The 21,116-nt window shown below is 45.7% G+C and overlaps 2 protein-coding genes across 6 annotated transcripts in view; one reads left to right on the forward strand and one right to left on the reverse strand.

The window, feature by feature from the left end:
• CPSF3 (cleavage and polyadenylation specific factor 3) overlaps nucleotides 1-5,565 on the reverse strand; it is a 33,463-nt gene extending 27,898 nt beyond the window's left edge. The window contains exons 1-3 of one of the 3 annotated variants that reach the window (XM_006073789.4): nucleotides 5,363-5,502; nucleotides 4,256-4,430; nucleotides 598-661 (exon numbers count right to left, since the gene is read on the reverse strand). In XM_006073789.4, the coding sequence (XP_006073851.1) occupies nucleotides 598-600 (3 nt within the window). In that variant the 5' untranslated portion in view covers nucleotides 601-661; nucleotides 4,256-4,430; nucleotides 5,363-5,502. Of the gene's footprint in view, nucleotides 1-597; nucleotides 662-4,237; nucleotides 4,431-5,362 lie in introns of all 3 variants that reach the window. The other 2 variants (XM_025261578.3, XM_006073788.4) reach the window with 2 other exon arrangements.
• A 90-nt stretch (nucleotides 5,566-5,655) lies between these two features.
• ITGB1BP1 (integrin subunit beta 1 binding protein 1) lies at nucleotides 5,656-20,658 on the forward strand. Of its 3 annotated transcripts, none has more exons than XM_006073794.3 (8): nucleotides 5,660-5,803; nucleotides 11,780-11,875; nucleotides 12,787-12,941; nucleotides 15,840-15,918; nucleotides 17,234-17,370; nucleotides 19,232-19,324; nucleotides 19,758-19,907; nucleotides 20,405-20,658. In XM_006073794.3, the coding sequence occupies exons 3-8, from the start codon at nucleotides 12,870-12,872 to the stop codon at nucleotides 20,474-20,476; spliced, it is 603 nt and encodes a 200-aa protein (XP_006073856.1). In that variant the 5' UTR covers nucleotides 5,660-5,803; nucleotides 11,780-11,875; nucleotides 12,787-12,869; the 3' UTR covers nucleotides 20,477-20,658. The 3 variants fall into 3 exon arrangements, with proteins under 3 accessions (XP_025117366.1, XP_006073856.1, XP_006073854.1); XM_006073792.3 differs by having other exon boundaries at nucleotides 12,838-12,941; XM_025261581.2 differs by lacking the exon at nucleotides 19,758-19,907 and having other exon boundaries at nucleotides 5,656-5,803; nucleotides 12,838-12,941.
• Nucleotides 20,659-21,116: the final 458 nt, after the last annotated feature.

Here is a 21,116-nt window from a genome sequence, read left to right on the forward strand (position 1 = left end):
GTTGGCAGACCTTCAGGAATGGAAGAGGGATTTGGAAGACTTTTAGATTAGGAGATCCAGTTGACAGTTTTACAATCTTTAGTTCCTCAGTCTAATATTATGTCAATGCCAAGTGGAAGTAGACTAGTTTTCCACGTTAACATTTTATAGACGCATATACTAACCATGACATTATTCTGGGGGCAAAACAGTTAATTTGCTGAATAGAAAAAACTACTGAACTAGAACAGACCTAACACTCAATGCAGACATAGACATACTGTTAATCTGATTATACTGTGCTTAGTTGCTCAATTCTGTCCAGCTTTTTTTGACCCCATGGACTGTAGCTCACCAGGCTCCTCTGTCTATGGGGATCCTCCAGGCAAGAATACTGGAGTGGGTAGCCACTTCTTTCTTCAGGGCATCTTCCCAACCTTGGGACTGAACCCAGGTCTCCTGCATTGCCGGCGGATATTTTACCAGCTGAGTTACCAGGGAAGCCCAAGGATACTCGAGGGGGTTGCCATGCCTTCCTCCAGGGCATCATCCCATCCCAGGGATCAAACCCAGGTCACCCGCACTGCAGGTGGATTCTTTACCATCGGGGCCACTTACCATTATTTTCCTCCCCTTGAACTCCAGAATAATACATGATCTTCCCACTTCCTGCCCAGCTCCACTGTAAACATTCAAAGGAAAAAATAAAAATGATTAAAAAGCCATCAAAATGAAGCCAAATAAATTCAAACTTTTTTTACAAATTAAACTACGTTCCATCTGATGACATTAACTTGAGACAGATGAGTTCCACAAAATTACAAAGACAAGGAAGAACAGCATCAACTTGGGGAAAAAATGAAAAGTGACCTCTGAGAGGTCAGACCGAGAGGATCAAAGGTTAAATCCAACCTTATGAATGTTAGGGTTAAAATGATGATGTATTTAAAATGTAAACTAGCAGTGACTCAGATGATTTAATAAAACTTTTAGAATTAGCACTTAAGTAAAAACCCATAAGCAGTTAAAAACTCTTTCAAGATGATAATACACATTTACCAAATAGCTTAAATTTAAATATTCATACATGTGAATCTCATTCCTTTTTCCTGCTACTTTGTTATTTCACTTAAAACAAATTTCCTTTCTTCAGAATAAACAGCCTTTCTTTCCAATTATCACAAGGCTTTAAGCCTCACCAGTCTAACCCCTCGCCTTCTTTGATGCCTTATCCCAACCATTCTAGCTGTGATTCAACCACTTATTTAACGTCAAGCAGTTTTTTGGGGTTTTTTGGCTGCACTGTGGGGTGCGTGGGATTTTAGTTCCCTGACCAGGGATTGAACCTAGGACTACAGCTTCTGTAGTCCTAGGTTCCTGTGGTCTACAGGCCTACAGGTTTGAAAGTGCTAAATCTTAGCCACTGGGCTGCCAGGGAACTCCCTCAAGCAGTTTCTATTTGCCAAGCAGTGTAGATAAGCACCTAGCATATGGAAAGGCCTAATACCAGGACCCTGGCTCCAAGAATGGATAGGCTACAGGACTGACATGAGATGGACGCATCCTCAGACCGAGATCTTACTTCAGAGCAGGATGCAAAGAAAACCAGACGACCACCGTGAGCCCCTGGCCTGCCACTTTAACTGGCCCTCTGCCCTCCCTCTTGAGTGTCCCTCCAGTTTTTGGTGCAGTTTTTCCTACAGTTGTTGATATAGTAACTATTTCAAACTTTCTCCCCTTTCCTAAATTTTCCCATGCTCTATCCTACTGGAGTCATGGGCTTTCTTTGTATCAAAAAATTACATAGTTTGTTGGTTCCCTCAACTTGCCAACCCCACTCACATCTCTCTCTTCTTCCACTTCTCCTGGAACAGAGAATAGACCTCTCTCTGTAAGGCTAACCTTTTCACCATGGTTCTACACTCTGCCCACTCCCTCTCTCCCTCTGAGGTACTGACCCCTGCTACATCACTGGCTTTCCCCTTACTATCCTCTTTGACATCTGCATTTAAGCATCCCAGTCATCCTTGTCCCCAAATGAAAATCCCTTAATTCTAATCTCTAGTCTCCCTGTCCGCTTACTAAATGTTGCATATTTTGAATTCTGGCTTTTTACCAACCATCCCTCTGAAACTCTCCCTGCAAAACAGCTCTTTGTTGCTAAGTGCAGAGAGCCCTTCTCAGTTCCTATCTCACTCTTCTCCAGGCAGCACGTCATCTTATTCGCTCTCTGAGCCTGGTTTCTTTGACCTCATGCTCTCACCCTGTCCTGCTGGTTTCCCCTAGTTTCCTTCATGCAGCTGCCTCTACCCATCTTTCAAAAGCTGTTATTCCAAGGGTTCTCTCCTCGGCTCCTTTTTCAGTCTTTCTGATCTTCATCCTCACATTATTAATACATTAAGTGAAGTCGCTCTGTCGTGTCCAACTCTTTGCGACCCCATGTACTGTAGCCTACCAGGCTCCTCTGTCCATGGGATTTTCCAGGCAATATTACTGGGGTGGATTGCCATTTCCTTCTCCAGCGGATCTTCCTGACCCGGGGACTGAACCCGGGTCTCCTGCATTGTAGACAGACACTACACCACCCAGACAGGCCACCCAGGAAGTCCTACAGTTAACACATGAGGACTTCCAATTCTCTATTTGTAGTCCAGATTCAGGTATTTGTTCTCCCGAATCCCAGACTTCTAACAGTCACCTGGTTTTGGTCTCTCTTGGGACATCTCACAGGCGCCTAACATTCAAATATGCCAAACAAGTTTGTACTTCAAGTCCCTAGCCCGTGCTCTTCTTTCTGGAACACTCTGCCCTGATATTGACATATTGGCTCCTGTGTATCATTTGAGTCTCAGTTCAAATGTCACCTCATTTGCCCTTCAGACCACTATATTGTAACACTTATTACTACATGATGTCATTATATCTACTTGTTTATGGCTTATTTCTCACTATTAAAATGAAAGCTCCATAATAGCATAGATGTCTATTTCATTCACTGCTATATAGTAAGGTGCCTGATATGCAATAAATCTCAAGAAAAGCCTACTGAATGAGTAAAAACTCCCAAATTAGGAAACTTGGGAACATTACATTAAGTTAAAGAAGCCAGTTTCAAAAGATTACATGTTGCAACCCATTTATATGAAATGTCCAAAACAGGGTAATCTGCAGAGACAGAAAGGAGATTAACGGTGGCCGAGGGCTGGGCAGTTTGGAGGGCAATGATACAGGGTTTCTTTCTGGAATGATGAAAATGTCCTGACAGTGTTGATAGTTGTAAAACTGTATAGATTAAAAACTGTCTAACTGTACACTTTAAATGAGTGTGCTGATGTGATTTCAATCTCAATAAGGCTGTTATAAAACAATTTAAAACTCCCAAACTGACTCCAGACCTGCCCCATCTTGGGTACTCCTGGAGTGAGTAACAAACACCACCACTTACCAGTTATCCTACCTGGGAACTGGAGTCATCCTAACTCTCCTCTCTGCCTGGCCTTCCCTTCCACATCTGCCCCTTCTAACATATCTGATCACTGACAAAGCTCTAAAGCTTTCACTTCTTTACTCTCAGGTCTCTCTTTCCAACCCACTGCTGCTCATTTCACTCATTTCAAGGTCTCACTGCTTATCACTTGGTTTGTTTCAATCTCATCCTACTGGATTCTCTCCACTTGATTCACATTTTTTTTTTTGGCCACACCACGTGGCATGAAGGATCTTAGTTCCCCGACCAGGGATCAAACCTGCATTCCCTGCAGTGGCAGCTCAGAGTCTTAACCCCTGGACCACCAGGGAAGTCCCTTAATACACCTTTAATTCATCTGTGCCACTGCTGCCAGAAGCATCTTTGGTCTTCCTAAAGCATAATTTCCACCACATCCTATCCTTGCTTAAGACCCTTCCTTGGCTCCCTATAACTGGCGATAAAGACTCCAAATCCTTAGTATGTATGTATACAAGGTCCTTCATAAGCTGGACTCTGAAAGCCTCTACCGTCTCATCTGTTATCTTTTAGCTGCACCCACAGGGAGACTGGCCACAAAGAGACCTCTCATTTTCACATGTGCCACTTCCTCAGCCTGGAACATCCCTGCCCCCATGTTTTGGCTGTCTTTAATTTGTAGTCAATCTCTAGGACTCAGTTCAGTGTCCTAATTTCCAGGATGCAGGACGGCACTGTCTTCTCACTGGAAATCCACTCTGCATGCTCTCAGGGCCTTACTGCAATGCCTGTGTGTCCTCTTACAGTACTCACCATTCACTCAGCACCTACCAGGAGCTCTGCTCTGCACAGTTAAGTGCTGCTCGACTATTTCCACAGGAGGAAGTGGGTTCAGTGAGGCTGTTGTTCTAGTAATCGCTGGAGTACGGACTGGATTTCAGGTCTGACTCCAAAGCAATTGGCTGCTATTATTCCAAACTCTCTCTCCAGCACTTTTCATTTGGCACTGCAATTCCCATCAAAAGGGTGAATTCAGTTAACTCAGCCCTGTCTTATTTGTATCCCGAGTGCCTAGTGTGCTGCTTGACACTCGCTCAGTTTGCTGAACACAAGAAGAGATGATAGGTGCGAAGCGAGCGGCGGGCAAACTTGTGTTCCATCCCCAGTAGGTGATCAAGGAGTTATTGAATGAACAAGTGAAGGAGATACTTTCTACCTTTGGAAAAATGCACGTGTTCACTTGGTGCTAACTCATGTCTAACAATAAACGTGTTTGTGGATTCAAACTATGCAGTTAGGCAAGTTCTCATTTCTCTAAGCAGCATTCCAGGTCCATAAGGTGCTTCTCTGACAGAAGGCCATTTCCAATGAAAGACAAGGCCTCTCACGGTCAATCAGCGACTGAGATACTGTCCTAACACTTCTGCCTTTTCACCTCTCCCACTTTCTACCTTCCCTAGTCCCGGAGAGTGTGAGCTCTGAATGGAACTCACAAGTTCCCTAATGTATTTCCCCTTTCACATTTCGGCAAATATGAGTCCTGGAGGTTAATAAGGCACAAGTTTAGTTCTTCCTCGCGCTGTCACAGCCTTATCCAGGTTATCATCTGACTCTGCCATCCTCAGCATCCCTGGTTCCCTCACGAGTCGCCCCTCTTGGGCGTATACGAAAGCGCCCTGCGGTCCCACCATAGGCCCTCGCCCCCCAAACCCGACATCCTATCCTCCCTTGAGACTGAAGAAAAAGCAAAATCCTATTCAAGCTAGCAGGCCCCTTCCGATTCACAGTTTATCAAACCGCTGCAGCGCAGAGGCCTGGCTCGGGCCAGGAGCTGGCTGCCGAGGCAAGCGGCCCTGGGGCGGGGGGCGACTGAGGCCAACCATCGGGTTCCCCTCCTCGCCTCACAGTCACGGCTTCAGTCCCTCTCAGGTCCCTTACAGGGGTCGGATCAGCAGCTGGTCACTCTCCTCTGCAGGAATCGCGGACATCTCAGAAGTCCAAACGGGAATGAGGAACAAGAGGCCGCAGGAGTCTTTCTAAACTAGAAGAAAAGACACAGAGACCCTAAGAAGGAAGAACCACCCCCGCTCCATCCCACGAGAGCACAACTTCCGGCATCTAGGCGCCCGCGACACTAGGTTCCTCCCTTCGACTTCCGGTCGCAGAGCCCAACTCGCAAGGCTCCTCCCAGCCCAGGCTTCCGGGGACCTGGGGCGGGGTCCGGACTGCGCCTGCGCGAGGCTTCGGGGGCGGGCCCTGGTGGGCGGGGCTCGGGGGCCCGGAAGAGCTGGCGCTGGAATTAGGAGCGTAGGGGCCGCCTCGGCTCCTCCGGCTGCCCCGGCGGTGGGTGTCTGACGCTTGAGCGCAGACCACGCGGAGGTGAGAGCCCGGCCGTCGCCGCGCTCGGGCCGAGCGTGGTCAGGGACGAGGGCCCCGAGGGTGGCGCCGGCGGGGAGGCCAGCGCCGCGGGGCGGATGGGTGGTGCCGCCGTCTCCGCAGGGACCCGCCTTCCACGGGCCCCGGGTCCCGGGGGCAGCGCCAGGCGGGCGGCGGGGGCCGCTCAGCGGGCCTGGGCCTGCGGGTGGAGGCAGGGTCCTGGGACTGCGGCCCCGGTGACGACGGGTGTGGCGTCTGGCCGGGTCCTGTCGGAAGGCGATGGGGTGCGAACACCCGCGGGGCTGTTCCCCGCGCCCGGCCGTGATCTGAGCTCAGGGCGACGAAGAGCGGCCTTTTTTTGTGCGGGATCTTGTCGGTTTCTCCGCTCGCTGGGGTTTTCCCCGCAACGCGGGGCCGGGGCTGTGTCTGTCTGTTGTGCAGCGCACCAGCACGTGGCAGGCGGTCACGACGGCGACGAATACCTGGGGAGCTGGGTGGAGTCTGCGAGGAACTTTGGCGGCAGCTCTACCGAGGCTCCAGATTTGGCCTTAATCATGTGAGAGTTGGATCACAAAGAAAGCTGAGCGCGGAAGAATTGATGCTTTTGAACTGTGGAGAAGACTTGAGAGTCCCTTGGACTACAAGGAGCTCCAACCAGTCAATCCTAAAGGAAATCAGCACTGAATATTAATTGGAAGGACTGATGTTGAAGCTGAAACTCCAATACTTTGGCGATGTGAAGAACTGACCCATTGGAAAAGACCCTGATGCTGGGAAAGATTGAAGGCGAGAGGAGAAGATGACGACTGAGGATGAGATGGTTGGATGGCGTCACTGACTCAATGGACATGAGTTTGAGTAAGCTCCGGGAAGTTGGTGATGGACAGGGAGACCTGGTGTATTGCAGTCCATAGGGTCATAGAGTCAGACACGACTAAGTGATTGAACCAAACTGATTATTAGCCTTGTGGCCTTGGGCAAGCTACTTAATAAACTTAGAGCTTTGGCTGCCTCATTTGAAAGGGGCTGTAATATTGCAACCTTGCTGGTAAGTAGAGAGGGTCAGAGATACTGTATATACAGCATAAGGACATATATATATATATATATATATATATATATCACCCACCCCTTTGGTGGTGATCAAATTGCCAACTTCCATTGGCATCATATATATATATGGCATTTTTTGTCGCTTGGTAGTGTCTAACTCTGTTGTGACTCCATGGACATTGGGCTTCCCAGGTGGTGTTGGTGATAAAGAACCTGCCTGCCAATGCATGAGATGTAAGAGACAGCAGTTAGATCCCTGGGGCAGGAAGATCCCCTGGAGAAAGTAATGGCAACCCACTCCAGTATTCTTGCCTGGAGAATCCCATGGATGGAGGCACCAGGTGGGCTACAGTCCTTGGGATCACAAAGAGCTGGACACGACTGAGCTACTGAGCATGGACTGTTAGCCCTCCAGGCTCCTCTGTCCATGGGATTTCCCAGGTAAGAATACTGGAGTGGGTTGCCATTGCCTTCTCCAGGGGATCTTCCCCACCCAGGGATCGCCCCCCGGGCTCCTGCATTGGCAGGAGGATTCTTTACTGTTGAGCCACCGGGGAAACACACACACACACACACACACACACACACACACACACATATACATGTAGATACCTCTATGTATGTATGTATATGGCAGTGAGCACTGGGCAGCAAATGGTAGGTATTCAGTATGTGGAAGTTGTCATCTGGGTATTATCTCACAAGAAAGTTCTCTAGTTGGCTAGCATGGCCTCTGTCAGGCTGTGCCAGGCATCGGGTATACAGAGATGACCTAGCCCTGGTCTTTGATGCACTCACAGTTCTGAGATAGTTACAAGTGGTCAGTAGCCGACTCATGCTAAGATCAAGATGTGGAGGACCATCCCTTAGCCCAACTTGGAGGCTTTCTAGAAGAAGTTTGAACTGAGTCTTGACAGGTGACCGAAGTTAGCAGATTAAGTAGAAGGTGGAAGGGTATTGTAGGCAGAGGGAACAGCAGGAGCAAAGTGTGGAAACAGGGAGCATAATGCATGCTGAGAACCTCAAGCAGCTGTGCATTCTTTACATATTAGGTGAGTGTGAAGCTGATTGTGGAAGACGAGACTGGAGAGGTCGATGTGAGCCAGGTCATGCAGGACCGACTGCTTGTCCTGGCAAAGAACCCTAACTTCAGGCTTTAACTTTGAGGAGCCAGTGAAAGATTTTAAGTTGGTTACATGGCATCTGACTTGAGTTTTAAAGAAATCATTTTAGCTGGAGCTTGGTGATAGATTTGAAATGGCAAGAAGTCCAGCTAGGACTGATACCAACCAGTGGTCTTAGCCTTCCCTAATCAATAGAAATTGATAAGAGTCCAGTCAAGAAATTCAGGCAGAGCTTGGCCAGAGGGTAGGGGTGTGTCTAGGGGTCAGGCAGGAGGGGTGGCTTTAGGTGGTTTGCCCACCCCTTTGGTGGTGATCAAATTGCCAACTTCCATTGGCATCATCGAAAAAGCAAAAGAGTTCCAGAAAAACATCTGCTTTATTAACTACTCCAAAGCCTTTGACTGTGGATCACAGCAAACTGTGGAAAATTCTTAAAGAGATGGGAATACCAGACTGTCTTATCTGCTTCCTGATAAATCTGTATGCAGGTCAAGAAGCAACAGTTAGAACCAGACATGAAACAACAGACTGGTTCCAAATCGGGAAAGGAATACCTCAAGGTAGTCCTTGCTTATTGTCACCTTGCTTATTTAACTTCTATGCAGAGTACATCGTGTGAAATGCCAGGCTGGATAAAGCACAAGCTGGAATCAAGATTGCAAGGAGAAATATCAATAACTTCAGATATGCAGATGACACCATCCTTATGGCAGAAAGTGAAGAGGAACTTAAACGCCTCTTGATGAAAATGAAAGAGGAGAGTGAAAAAGCTGGCTTAAAACTCAACATTCAAAAAACAAAGATCATGGCATCCAGCCCCATCACTTCATGGCCAGTAGATGGGGAAACAATGGAAACAGTGAGACTTCTCTGCTTGGGCTCCAGAATCACTGCAGACAGTGACTGCAGCCATGAAATTAAAAGACACTTGCTCCTTGGAAGGACTGATTTTGAAGTTGAAACTCTAATACTTTGGCCACCTGATATGAAGAACTGACTTCCTTGAAAAGACCCTGATGCTGGGAAAGATTTCAGGCAGGAGGAGAAAGGGACGCAGAGAATGAGATGGTTGGATGGCATCACCAACTCTATGGACATGAGTTTGAGCAAGCTCTGGGAGTTGGAGACAGACAGGAAAGCCTGGCATGCTGCGATTCATGGGGTCGCAAAGAGTCAGACACGTCTGATCAACTGAACTGAACTGAACTGAACTTGGTGGTGAGTGCAGGAGGCGTGTGCAGTACCCTGTTTTTGCTCTTCAGAAATGGTAGTTGGGTTTTTGGTCTTTTTATGCCTTGTCCAGAATTTGCCCCAACTGCATGTGTATTGTTGTTATTGAGTTGCTAAGTTGTGTTCTACTCTTTGTGACCCCATGGACTGCAGCACGCTAGGCTTCCCATCCTCCATTATCTCTCAGAGTTTGCTCAGATTCATGTCCGTTGAGTCAGTGATGCTATCTTACTGTCTTCATCCTCGGCTGCCCCCTTCTTTTGCTTTCAATCTTTCCTAGTATCAGTCTTTTCCAATGAGTCAGCTCTTTGCATCAGATTACCAAAGTATTGGCGCTTCAACATCAGTCTTTCCAGTGAATATTCAGGTTTGATTCCCTTTAGAATTGACTGGTTTGATTTCTTTGCTGTCCAGGAGATTCTCAAGCGTCTTCTCCAACACCACAATTCAAAAGCATCAATTCTTCAGCACTCAGCATTCTTTATGATCCAACTGTCACATCTGTACATGACTACTGGAAAAATCATAGCTTTGACTATATGGACCTTTGTCTGCAAAGCCATGTCTCTGCTCTTTAATATGCTGTCTAGGTTTGTCATAGCTTTTCCTCCAAGATATTTGCATGCACGCACATGGTTATTTTTAGTTCCATGTAGTTTCTTCATATTTTGTTGCTCAAGGAGGCATTTGTCCAGATGCAGGCATTGCAGCAAAGGGTCCCAGGACTCAACCTGTCTCAGGACAGGGTCCCTCTCCCTTGAAATGTCTCCTGGAGGCTGGTGAATTCCTTAAATTGCATTCCAGACTTTGTGCATTTTTTATGGGTTAAGGATCTATCACTTTCATCAGATAATGAAAAAGTATTTCTATGTAACCATAGTCTAGAACAATGCAGGCCCTGTTTGATTCATGAATGGTATAATCTACAGATGGTAGAATCACTGCATCTTGGGTTTAACTGGATGTGGGGCTGGAGAACAGTGAGGGGTCTCTGGTTTCCCACTTTATATTAGAAATAATGTAATTTACTGAAAGGGAGAGGAGAGGAGCAGGTGTGGAGGGGAAGATGGCTTCTGCTTTAGGCATTTCTGCCTTTGATGAGTCTGTGCAACATCCAAGTAGCAGTATCTTTGGCCTCATTTTTATGCATGAATAATTCAGAGATGAGAATGATTTGCTTAATTAAGAACATGCATCAAAATAGTGGCAGTTATCAAAGGCTTTCATAAGTGCTTTTCCCCTACAGCTCTTAGACTAATGATGAAAAAAGAAAGTCTTAAGGAGCTGCCAAGGCCTTATAATGTAGTGACTTTCAAATCATTCTAGTATTCTAGGGGTTTGAATAGATGCTTTGAGAATCCATAACAATACTATCAAATTTTTAAAAATCATTAAAATTTATATATATATATATATATATATATATATAGACTTGAAAGATTATGGTACTTTATGCTGCTAGGGTTACCCAGTTTTGGGCAGACCTTGGAATAAGGCTCTCTTGCCTTCTCTAACGGAAAGGTATCCTGCAGTGGCGAAGCTCTCGTCAGCAACAGAGTTATCCAACAAGTCACCCACCAAAGCTTTCTCAGTAGTCTCCTTCTTTTTACTCTTACGCTCTGTAGCTAGTTCCCTACCCAGCAGCCAGTCATCTTTCTAAAACAGAAATTTGATCATACCACCTGATTGCTCTTTGAAACCTTCCAGAGACTTCCTGTGAAAGCCAGAATAAAACCCCAGCTTCTGCTGTGGCCTGCGAGGTGCTCTGTGGCTCTGCCTCGCCTGTCCCAGTCCCTCCGCCTCCTGTTCCTGGTCGTCCTGGCGTCTCACTGGCCCTCGCGTCAGCTGGCGTCCCTCAGGACCTCTGCACTTGCTGTGTGTTCCACTCACGGTGCTGCTTCTCCACATCATGTCTGCTCCTGCTTCTCTCAGGTCTTAGCTGTCACCTCAGAATGTCTTTTTTTCTATCTCACAGTCACCCCTTCCTTTGATCACTATCTCCTTAACTTGCTTTAGTTCCCTTAGAGCAATTATTATTTCCAAATAACGTGTTTGATACTTGGTTTTCATGTTGGTCTGGCTGCTCCCTGTAAAAATGAGCCCCCTGGACTTCCCCGGTGGTCCAGGGGTTAGGGCTCCATGCTTCCAGTGCAGGGGGCACGGGTTTGATTCCTGGTGAGGGAACTAAGGTCCCACACTGAAAAAAATAAAGTTAATTTAAAATAAATAAAAATAAGCCCCCTGAGGTCAGAGACTTATCTGTCTTATTCATTGGTGTAGTCCCAGCACCTGGTAGGGGCTCGCTGGCCACTGAGGAAAGAAAGAATGAATGAATGAATGAATGAATGAGTTGGGTGTTCTTGCTACTCCACAAATGAAGTAAAAATATAGAAATAAATTGGATGATGGGGCTGATCAAAATGCTTGGGCTCAGAAGTCAAGTCTAAGGTCAGATGCTTGTGAATGGACTTGGTGGGGGGGGTTGGGGAGGGGAGTATCTCCAGATTCACTGGGAGAAACTGTTCATTGGAGCGGGACAGTCACTGATTTACTCATTCTTTTCCTTCATCAGGTATCCTGTTTTTCTGTCAAGAACTGACCGAAGCTATCTTTGCAGACCACTGTCTGTGGAACCTTTGAAGACGGTAGAATAGCATTCGATTCTGCAGTAAGCAGACCCCCTTTCCCTCTGTAGAATCAGTCTTTAGTAAACATTTGTTAGTTTCTCGAATCATACATTCTCCTGAAAGATGGGTCACAGTTCCCTCCTCTGTGAAACGTGGATTCTAACCTCCCTTCTGTAAACGCCTTTGGGGGTTGGGGGCAGAGCCCAGCGGGATACAGGACGCAGACAGACCCTCAGAGAACACTTGGAGCAGACTCCAGGTGTTTCCAGAAGCTGTTAGGATTAAGTGAGACAGTGTGAAAGCACTTGAACTATGAAACATTTCTCTGGCCAGTTCATCTTTGTTCAAGTATAGTATGTTTGCTCCTATGAAGTGGGCAAGGAGAAATAGTTCATTAAAGATCTACATAAGGCTGACTCTGGAATATTTATGGTCACCTCCTTCCTGGCCTTACTGGAATGAGGCGAGAGGTAGCACCTGACATTACTGTCATGTCTGCCTTTCCCTAAACACAGTTTGCGACTTTAAGAAAAATGCACCAAACCCCAGAGGTGTCAGTGCTTTCAGTTCTTGGCCCTGCTGTTTACAGAACAGTAAGTGGAGACGGTAACTGATCTCAGAATCTTGGTTGATAAACTAATAGGTCACATATTTTACTAACGTCTGGGCTTGATTAAAGAGAAGGCAGGCACTTGACTATTTTGAGACTATTTGACAGGTGTCTGGTACCTCTGATTGGTGCTTTTCACACTTCTAGAGACGACAAAAAGGTTCCTACCTTTCAGGTTCACTGGGTTAAAACTTGGTTATTCAAGAAAAGTATAAGAATGAAATAGTATCCAAATTTTGTGGGTTGGCAGGGAATATTTATTTTTTAAGGAAAAGAAGTATACCAGGGAACTGGGAGGAATTGATGATGATGATTTAATTTTATTCCTATTATGTTGTAAAGGGATTTAAAGTCGCTTCTCTCCATATATCTAAACAACGCTTGCTCTCCCAGAGGCGCGCCTGCAGATCAAGCTATGGGGGAAGATGTTTCGGAAAGGCAAAAAGCGCCACAGCAGTAGCAGCTCCCAGAGCAGTGAGATCAGTACCAAGAGCAAGGTAGGCGGTGCCGCGGAGACTGCGGTCAAAGCAGTGAGAACTGCTTCTTCTGAGCCATGCTGCATGAAAGGTACTAAGTGTGGCAGACCTGCTGATAGTCTTCAAACTGGAGGTTTTTACATTCCTTTTTTTGCACAAGATACATCCTGCATTTGATTTAATTTTATTTTGCTTTGGTAGATTTTTCTGAAGTCCTTAAATCTACTAATGTAGATGAATTGGGACCTGTGAGAGGTCTCATTGAAACACTGGTCAAGGAAATTGACAGGCAGTCAAGGAAATGCCAGGCGGTCAAGGAACTGGATGTCTTGAATTCTAGGGCTTGACTTGTGTGTCTGTCATTATAATTCTGTGTCCACCACAGGGAGTGAGTTGGAGAGTGAGGCAAATGTGCTGATTTGAGTGTTCAGGGCCCTCAGAGTCCCGAGTCCTGGCCCACTGGACTAGGACTAGAAAACTGAAACTGAGGTCGCTCAGTTGTATCTGACTCTTTGCAGCCCCGTGGACTGTAGCCTGTCAGGCTCCTCCATCCAGGGAATTCTCCAGGCAAGAATACTGGAGTGGGTTGCCATTTCCTTCTCCAGGGTTATCTTTCCGACACAGGGATCGAACCCGGGTCTCCTGCATTGCAGGCAGATTCTTTACTGTCTGAGCCACCAGGGAAGCCCCCAGGACTAGAAAGCCTTTTTAAAATCATTCTTCACCTTTGTGAGCTCCCAATTGTGAAAGGTGTCTGTGCCCAGAACCTGGACTGGGCGAGGCAGGTGGCAGGAGAGGAGCCCAAGGCCCAGAACCTCCAGGGGGTGCCTCTTGCCAGCCTGGGGGCAGCGCCCTGGGTGAGGATAGCCACACTCAGGGAAGAACACGACACCACTGCCCTGCAGGAATTTCCGTCAGGCGGGAGGGCTGAGCTCTCAGCATGTAGCCGAAACCATGGAAACCTGACATTTTTGGAGACCTGTGCAGTCTGGGAATGGGACAACTATGTTTTTCTTTAAGGCATCTAAATTACTGAAGCTCGTAGAGAATCGCCTCGCTGTTACCTCAGCATGAGGCCCGTAGGCTTGAACTGGGCCCAGTTTCCTGTTTTCTAGTTCAGACAATGGAGAAGGGGAGACGCACGGACCTGCTGCTGGCCGAGTTGGACCAGAGCTCATGTGCTGATTCAAGGACCTGCCACCCCGGCAGGGTGGGGGGTGCTGGGGGGATGCAGAAAGACCCGTGCTCCTGAGTGAGGTCTTACCCCCAAGTGACGGGGAGTCTCGTGTGGCTTCTATGCAGGCCTGTGACTGTTAGACGTGTGCTCTAGGATGAAGTAAGCGTCTGCTCTTGTCATTCAGAACCAGGGGAGATAGGCCAGTTTCTCCCTTCCCTTCCTCCTTGCTCAGGGGGTCGCTAGGTTCTGGCCTTCTCCTGTGTATGCGGGTAACTGAAAGCACAAAAGCTCACTCTGTTACTCCCTTCCCAGAAGGCAGCCTGACTCTGTAACAGCATCTTAATTCCAGGTCCCCTTCCTTCACTCTTTGAATATTCAGGTTTTTTCCAGGTTGTCAGAACCACACAAACGTGTTAATGACCCTCTCTGTGCATACAGCTCTGCTCTTGTTTGAAAATGAAAGTCACTCAGTCGTGTCCGACTCTGCGACCCCATGGACTATACAGTCCATGGAATTCTCCAGGCCAGAATACTGGAGCAGGTAGCCTTTCCCTTCTTCAGGGGATCTTCCCAACCCACGGATCGAACCCAGGTCTCCTGCATTGCGGGAGGATTCTTTACTATCTGAGCCACCAGGGAAGCCCAACGTGATGATGACCCTCTCTATGCATATAGCTCTGCTCTTGTTTGAGATTCCCATAAATGCAATTATTAAGAAAGGGAAGAAATAAAATTGAAGACTTGATACATTTTTACATTCATCTTTATTCACTTCTTAAACATGAAAATTTGACTGTACTTTTAAAATGTAATTTTGATTTGAAGCATTAAAAAAGTGATTTTTTTTTTTTTTTGGCCAAGCCGTGCAGCTTGTGGGATCTTAGTTCCCCAACCAGGGATCAACTCTTGGCCCCGGCAGTAAAAGTGCTGAGTCCTAACCCCTGGACAACCAGGGAATTCCCAAAAAGTGATTTTTTTTTTAATCAAAGGTTTTTACTTATTTCTAAAAAATTAAGCACACTGAGAGTATGATTCTGTAGAACAAACTACACTGACACGTATGATTATCTGAATTTTGCTGAACAGTTTCATTGGTTTTTCTTTGTAATTCACATCATAGTTATTCTCTGGTCTGCCGCTCCACTGTGTTTACCTGCTGGGGCCAGGTAGTAGTTGGAGGCATTGTGATACTGGGGTGAGGGTCAGGAGACATGGGGTTGAGATCTGGGGTGACTAGACGTAACCTTGGGTAAATCACTTCACCGCTCTGCATCTCTCTACTCATTTACTAAACAGGAGAACACTCCCTGCCTGCATTCTGCACAGAGTGGATTCTGTAGAATCCACTTGGGTTCTGTAGAAATAATGTGAAAGTGAAGTATAGATTTTCACATGCGATGTGAAATCTCAAGTCTCAATATGATGTAAATATCAACTATCTTATAAGGCTATAGAGGTAAGGGCTTTAATTTAAACTGAAAGTGTTGATCCCAGACTTATTATTGTGTTATGGGAAGAGCAGTAGGGATTATGGTGGTTTTTTTTTGAAGTTTGCTATGGAATTTGTCTTCAAAAGAATCTGTCACAGTCGATCTGCCTGAATAACTGACCTGATTTTATATGTGTTAATTCAGTGATAGTAAAAAAGTCATTTGAATGTTTGGTAAAAAACTTGAAAGAAGATAGTGCTTCTAATTATGTTTAAAACGTTTGTGTGTGTGTGTTTGATTGTTATTTCTCAGTCTGTAGACTCCAGCCTTGGGGGGCTCTCACGGTCCAGCACGGTGGCAAGCCTCGACACCGATTCCACCAAGAGCTCAGGTATGGACGGAGGTGGGGTCATTTATCATCTCGGGCTTTTAACTGAAGTTCACTTGGTTTTACCAGAGTGGACAAGGAGTTCTTGAGTATCTGGGGTTTTCTTTCTCTGCTCTGTCATTTTTGATAAGAGTTCAGAAATGGCCCAGGATCTGGTGGAAGGAGGGTTGGGGTGAGGAATGGGTAGTGAAAGCCACGGGAGCAAACTGCTCGTAATGGTTGTGGAGCGAAATTATGTGTGGCTACTTGGTAGTGACAGTTTAGAAGTATTAGAATAGCTTTGTTAAGAAGTAGGCTGGCGGAGGGTGAATTATTTTGGAGTTACATTGTTTGCGGGGGATAGAACAATGTCCTGTTGATTAAAAAGACTAAGGAGCCTTGTACCCAGAGATGTACCAGCTCGCTAACATCAGGAGCACACGGTTATAAGCAGGGGTCTGCCACTGGCCCTTGGAAACATTTATGCAGCCTCCTGAAAGAAACAGCTCTCTAGAAATCAGAAGGTGGCTTCCGACCCACCTGTTAGCTGGTGTCTAATTGGAAACCTACTACATTCATTTTGTTACACAAAATCCTTCTTCTTTTGGGATCACAGACAACTCAGTCCATGCAAGGTGGTGAGAGCAGGAGAGGTGTAAAAGGGGATATGGTAGCATAAGGTCTATTGTCTTTATCCAGGTGCTTTGAAATATTAAAAATGTGGGCATCTTTGTATTACATAAACATGATCTAAGAATGACTATTGTATTCCCTTACTATGTCAGATGTTGTAAATCCTTTGTGGTACCTTGTACTGGCTAGACTTTATGGCACATGGAGTTCTTCACCTGTTACCATCTGGTCCTGTCTGGCATTACTTCATCTACACTGGGGGAAAGAATGGGTCTTTTCTGGCTGAATGGGAAAGGTAGATCAGGTTTCCTGAATCAGGAAAGAAAGTTAAAGTTCCCATGGGAAAGTGGGAGAAGAAACCAAAAAAATAATCAAATGTCATATGCATTATAAAGGTGCTCAGTCATTGTCAAGTTGACATTTTAGTTTTTCTTTTTGATGAAGTGAAGGCTATTAATACTTAATTTATTCCTACTGAGATTTTATACATTTAGTACATTGTGAGTCACTGAGGGAAAGGTTAGTGAAAATTCAAGTTCTTTCACATTACATCAAAACGTTTGCATTTAAAAATTTTTAATTTTTATTAAAGGTTTAGTTCTAATGATACAGTCGATTTCCTGTGTGGGGAGGGGTTAAAGATACCCTGTAACGCAGCTGTTTCTTTTGAAGTCTTACTCTTAAACGATTTTTCCTTCACCTTTAGGACAAAGCAACAACAATTCAGACACCTGTGCAGAATTTCGAATAAAGTATGTTGGTGCCATTGAGAAACTGAAACTCTCAGAGGGGAAAAGTCTCGAAGGGCCACTGGACCTGATAAATTATATAGATGTTGCTCAGGTAAAAAAAAGAAAAAAACAATTTTCTCAGATTTTGGGGTGAATTCGTGGCTTTGGAGACAGATGCCACTCTTCTAGTCTCTTCACTGCTTCTCCTGAAGCCACGCTTTTATCACTGTTAAGATGTCACTGAGCGCGGTGGTCAGAGGAGGGACCTGGAGACCGAGTCACGGAGGAACACAGGGACTTAGTTCCTCCCTTCAAACAGTGGTTTTTTACTCTTTCTGGGGCCGACTGAGGATGTCTCTTTGTTTAAACGGGGAGCTGAGCGCAGTGAGCGAGTGCACACCACAGGCTTAGCTTTAGAGCACTCTGGCAAGTCTTAACTGTGTCTCCATGGAACTGTTTTCAGTTATTTGAATGAGCAATCTCATTCATGGTGTTGAACTCCCATCTCTCTCTATTCATACCCTGTCTCCAGCAAGGATTGAGGTGAGGTGGGTTTCGAAAATATATCCTGGCCGAGAAAATAAAAGAATAAATTCATCAAGAAAGAAAATTCAGAGTGAAAATGAAGACAAAAGTGTCAGGTGTGTGCATCAAGTATTGTGAGGTCGGTACTCTTAGCAGTGAAGGGAGTGGATAAGCTGGAAGCCTGACTCTGGCCACAGTCAGTTGCTCCCCGAGTCTCTAGAAGATGGAACTGCCATCTTTGTGTTCATGAACAAAGGGATGTTACTGCAATGGGAAGGTTCCCTTACCAAATTTGTAGCATGTCAGTCACTCTTAAGATCATGTGGTCTCTTAACGCACGGAGGTGAGCTCGGTTCATATGCTGTTCATGTCCTCCTGAAGGAAGTCTCCTCTGTCTGAGGGGAAATCAGCCAGTCTAATCTGCCGTTGACCAGGCAACTAACAAACACAATTATCCCAGCATTTTACTTTGGAATCTATAAAGTCATTCCAGCATTGTGTAAGCAACAACTAATAGTCTCCTGAAAGTTTGCTAATAGCGCTCCCCCCGCCCCCCCCACAAAGGACACGAGGATTATTTTCACACTGACGGACTGCTCAGTCTCTCACAGCACTGTAGAACTGGGCTTGTCAGAACTTCACGACTGACAGTAGCATTGCTGTGGGTTCTTGGAGTTGCTTTACCCTGTGTGAGGTGATAGGCATGAGGGTGTGCTTGCGTGTGAGGACTCAAGAACTAAGGTTGGTGGACACAGCTCATGACTGTAATTTCTTCAGTGCAGGCAAACGGTTCCACAAAAATGTCGACCATGTGGAACATCTACTGATGGTTGACAGTATCGTATTTATTCTAGAGAAGGCAAGTCAGGCACACTAAGCAGATAAAATGTGATAATCTGCTAGGAAAACCATCAGGCATTATCTGCTGTCTTCCTTGTTTCTGAAGAGCTCAAAGTACTGATGGATGTTTTCAAGAGCTGAAAAACCATTTGTCAAGCTGTATTTATTCGCCCAAAGCCCTGGGACACTGGGATAACCAGATATATCATCACCTGCATAGGATATAAACTGTTTGAGAGTGGTTCCTACAGCATGTTTCCTATTATTTAATGTGCTGTTACGGTAAACTTTGAAAAAGGAGCCTTACATTTTTCTAGTGTAAATATATAAGCCCACTGGTATCTGTGAGGAGTGTCAATTTACAAACAAGAACCATGGAGCACATGGATCTCAGTTCTGGTCAAATTTGTGGACTTCTTACTTAAAAAAAAAAAAAAAAGGTGAGGGGGTATTTCTTCTGCCTCTTTGGAGAGAAGAGGGCTGGGCTGTTGTGTGCCCTACATTCTTTAAAGGGTTTGGGTTTGCGATGGCCAGATGCTAAAGTTGACTAATCAGAATCAAGAAGGAAACATGATTTGTTAAAATGTAATTTTTTTTTTACTTTAAAGCAAGATGGAAAGTTGCCCTTTGTTCCTCTGGAGGAAGAATTTATTATGGGAGTTTCCAAGTACGGTATAAAAGTGTCTACATCAGATCAGTATGTAAGTAATTTAATTAAAGGGGAAAATGGGTTTTACGTGTTGGGGAGTTCAGACCAGGAATCACAGCACAGGGCCCAAGCCCACCCCACCCCCGTCCCACCCCACACCCACGGCTGGTCCATCATGCATTTTCAGCTTAGGACCCCACGCCAATTCAGAGCAGCTGCCAGCTAGGTGTAGAAAACAGGGCCGTGAATTTAGATTGTCTCAGTTTTCTTAGAACTTATGTAGGGAGGCATGATTCTAAAGGCAAATGGGCCCCTAACCAAGCTCACCGGAATGTCCCTTTTGGTGAAAAACCTATAAAAACTGTGTTCAGCCAGATAGATCCATGGATGGATACATACTGTTTAAAGCCTCACGGTAAATTCTGCAGTGGAAAATGTGGACATGTGAAGAAATAGCACGGTTCTTCTTCCCCTGACCTCTGCAGGACGTTCTGCATCGGCACGCTCTGTATTTAATCATCCGGATGGTGTGTTATGACGATGGTCTCGGGGCAGGAAAGAGCTTACTGGCTCTGAAGACCACAGATGCAAACAACCAAGAATACAGCCTGTGGGTTTACCAGTGCAACAGCCTGGTAAGGTTTTCAGTCTCCTTGGTTACTAGTCTCATTCATCAGACCAAGTGGTGAAACCATATTATTTAGATTTTTCAAAGGCAGGAGAGATGCTGTCTGCCACGTTGTCTGATACTTGGCATAACGGAAATGCATGTATCAGACAGCAGGTCAGCCAGCGACCAGCCTGCTGCAGGCTGTGAGCCGTTAGCCCAGAACCAGCACTCATGCCTCTTGAGGGAATGCAAAGCAGGTGAGCAGAAGGGGTGTGTCATCCACCAGCAGCCCCACTTTCCTGCACCTCGTAGTCCTGACTCGTGAGGGTCCCTCCCAATGGCCGTGGGTCCTGTGTTACCGCATGCAGTTACTAAAGGGGCCCAGGAAGTGGTGACCCAGGCAGGCCGTGTCCTGGATGTCCCAACGCTGGCGGTTTGTAGGTTGAGGACAGGTATTAGGAGGGTCTGATCTAGTTGGGGAACAGACTTACTATTTCTTTTACTGTATCTTCACTTATGTAGGAGCAAGCACAAGCAATCTGCAAAGTTCTATCCACTGCTTTCGACTCTGTATTGACTTCTGAGAAACCTTGAATTCTGCAGTCAAGGAGGAAGTAAGCTTCATATTCAGCTGTTTTCTCAATAGTTTGTTTCCAGTCTACAGTGTTGAACTGTTACAGAAATATGAGTGATCTTTTGCTCTCCATTTTCTGAAGAAAATGCAAGTGTATAAAATACCAGTCATTTGTTTTTCTAGTAAAATGTGTCTTATTTAACAGCGAATTAGCTCATTGAAGTTACCTACCTACTGGAACTAAGAGAGCAACATCATTTGTTGCTTTTAGACACAAATAAGCCTAATGAGTTTTATGTGTTACAGAAGCACCCTCGGTGAGTAATGAACATGGAGAACTTTCTGAGGGAGACCTAGGTCACCTGTCCTGCAGCACTGGCTGGCGATGCAGTCCCACCAGCTCAGAGCTCTAATCAGGCAGAGGTCTGGTCCAGGACCCACGAATCATGTTGGTTTGAAACAGTGATCCTGTCAACTCAAGTCACAAAAAGGGAAACTTTAAAAGGTGTATTGTCAGGATAACCTGTTAGCAAACCACAATATAAACTACAGTAATTATCTTTGAAAACCCTCAAAGATTACTGATCATGTTAGAAGTCATACACTGTGAAGAATTTCATGTTCAGTAAACTAGTGTATTTTTTTTCTTTAAAGACTTTT

This window comes from Bubalus bubalis, chromosome 12 (assembly GCF_019923935.1).
Source record: "Bubalus bubalis isolate 160015118507 breed Murrah chromosome 12, NDDB_SH_1, whole genome shotgun sequence".
Taxonomy (NCBI): Eukaryota; Metazoa; Chordata; class Mammalia; order Artiodactyla; family Bovidae; genus Bubalus; species Bubalus bubalis.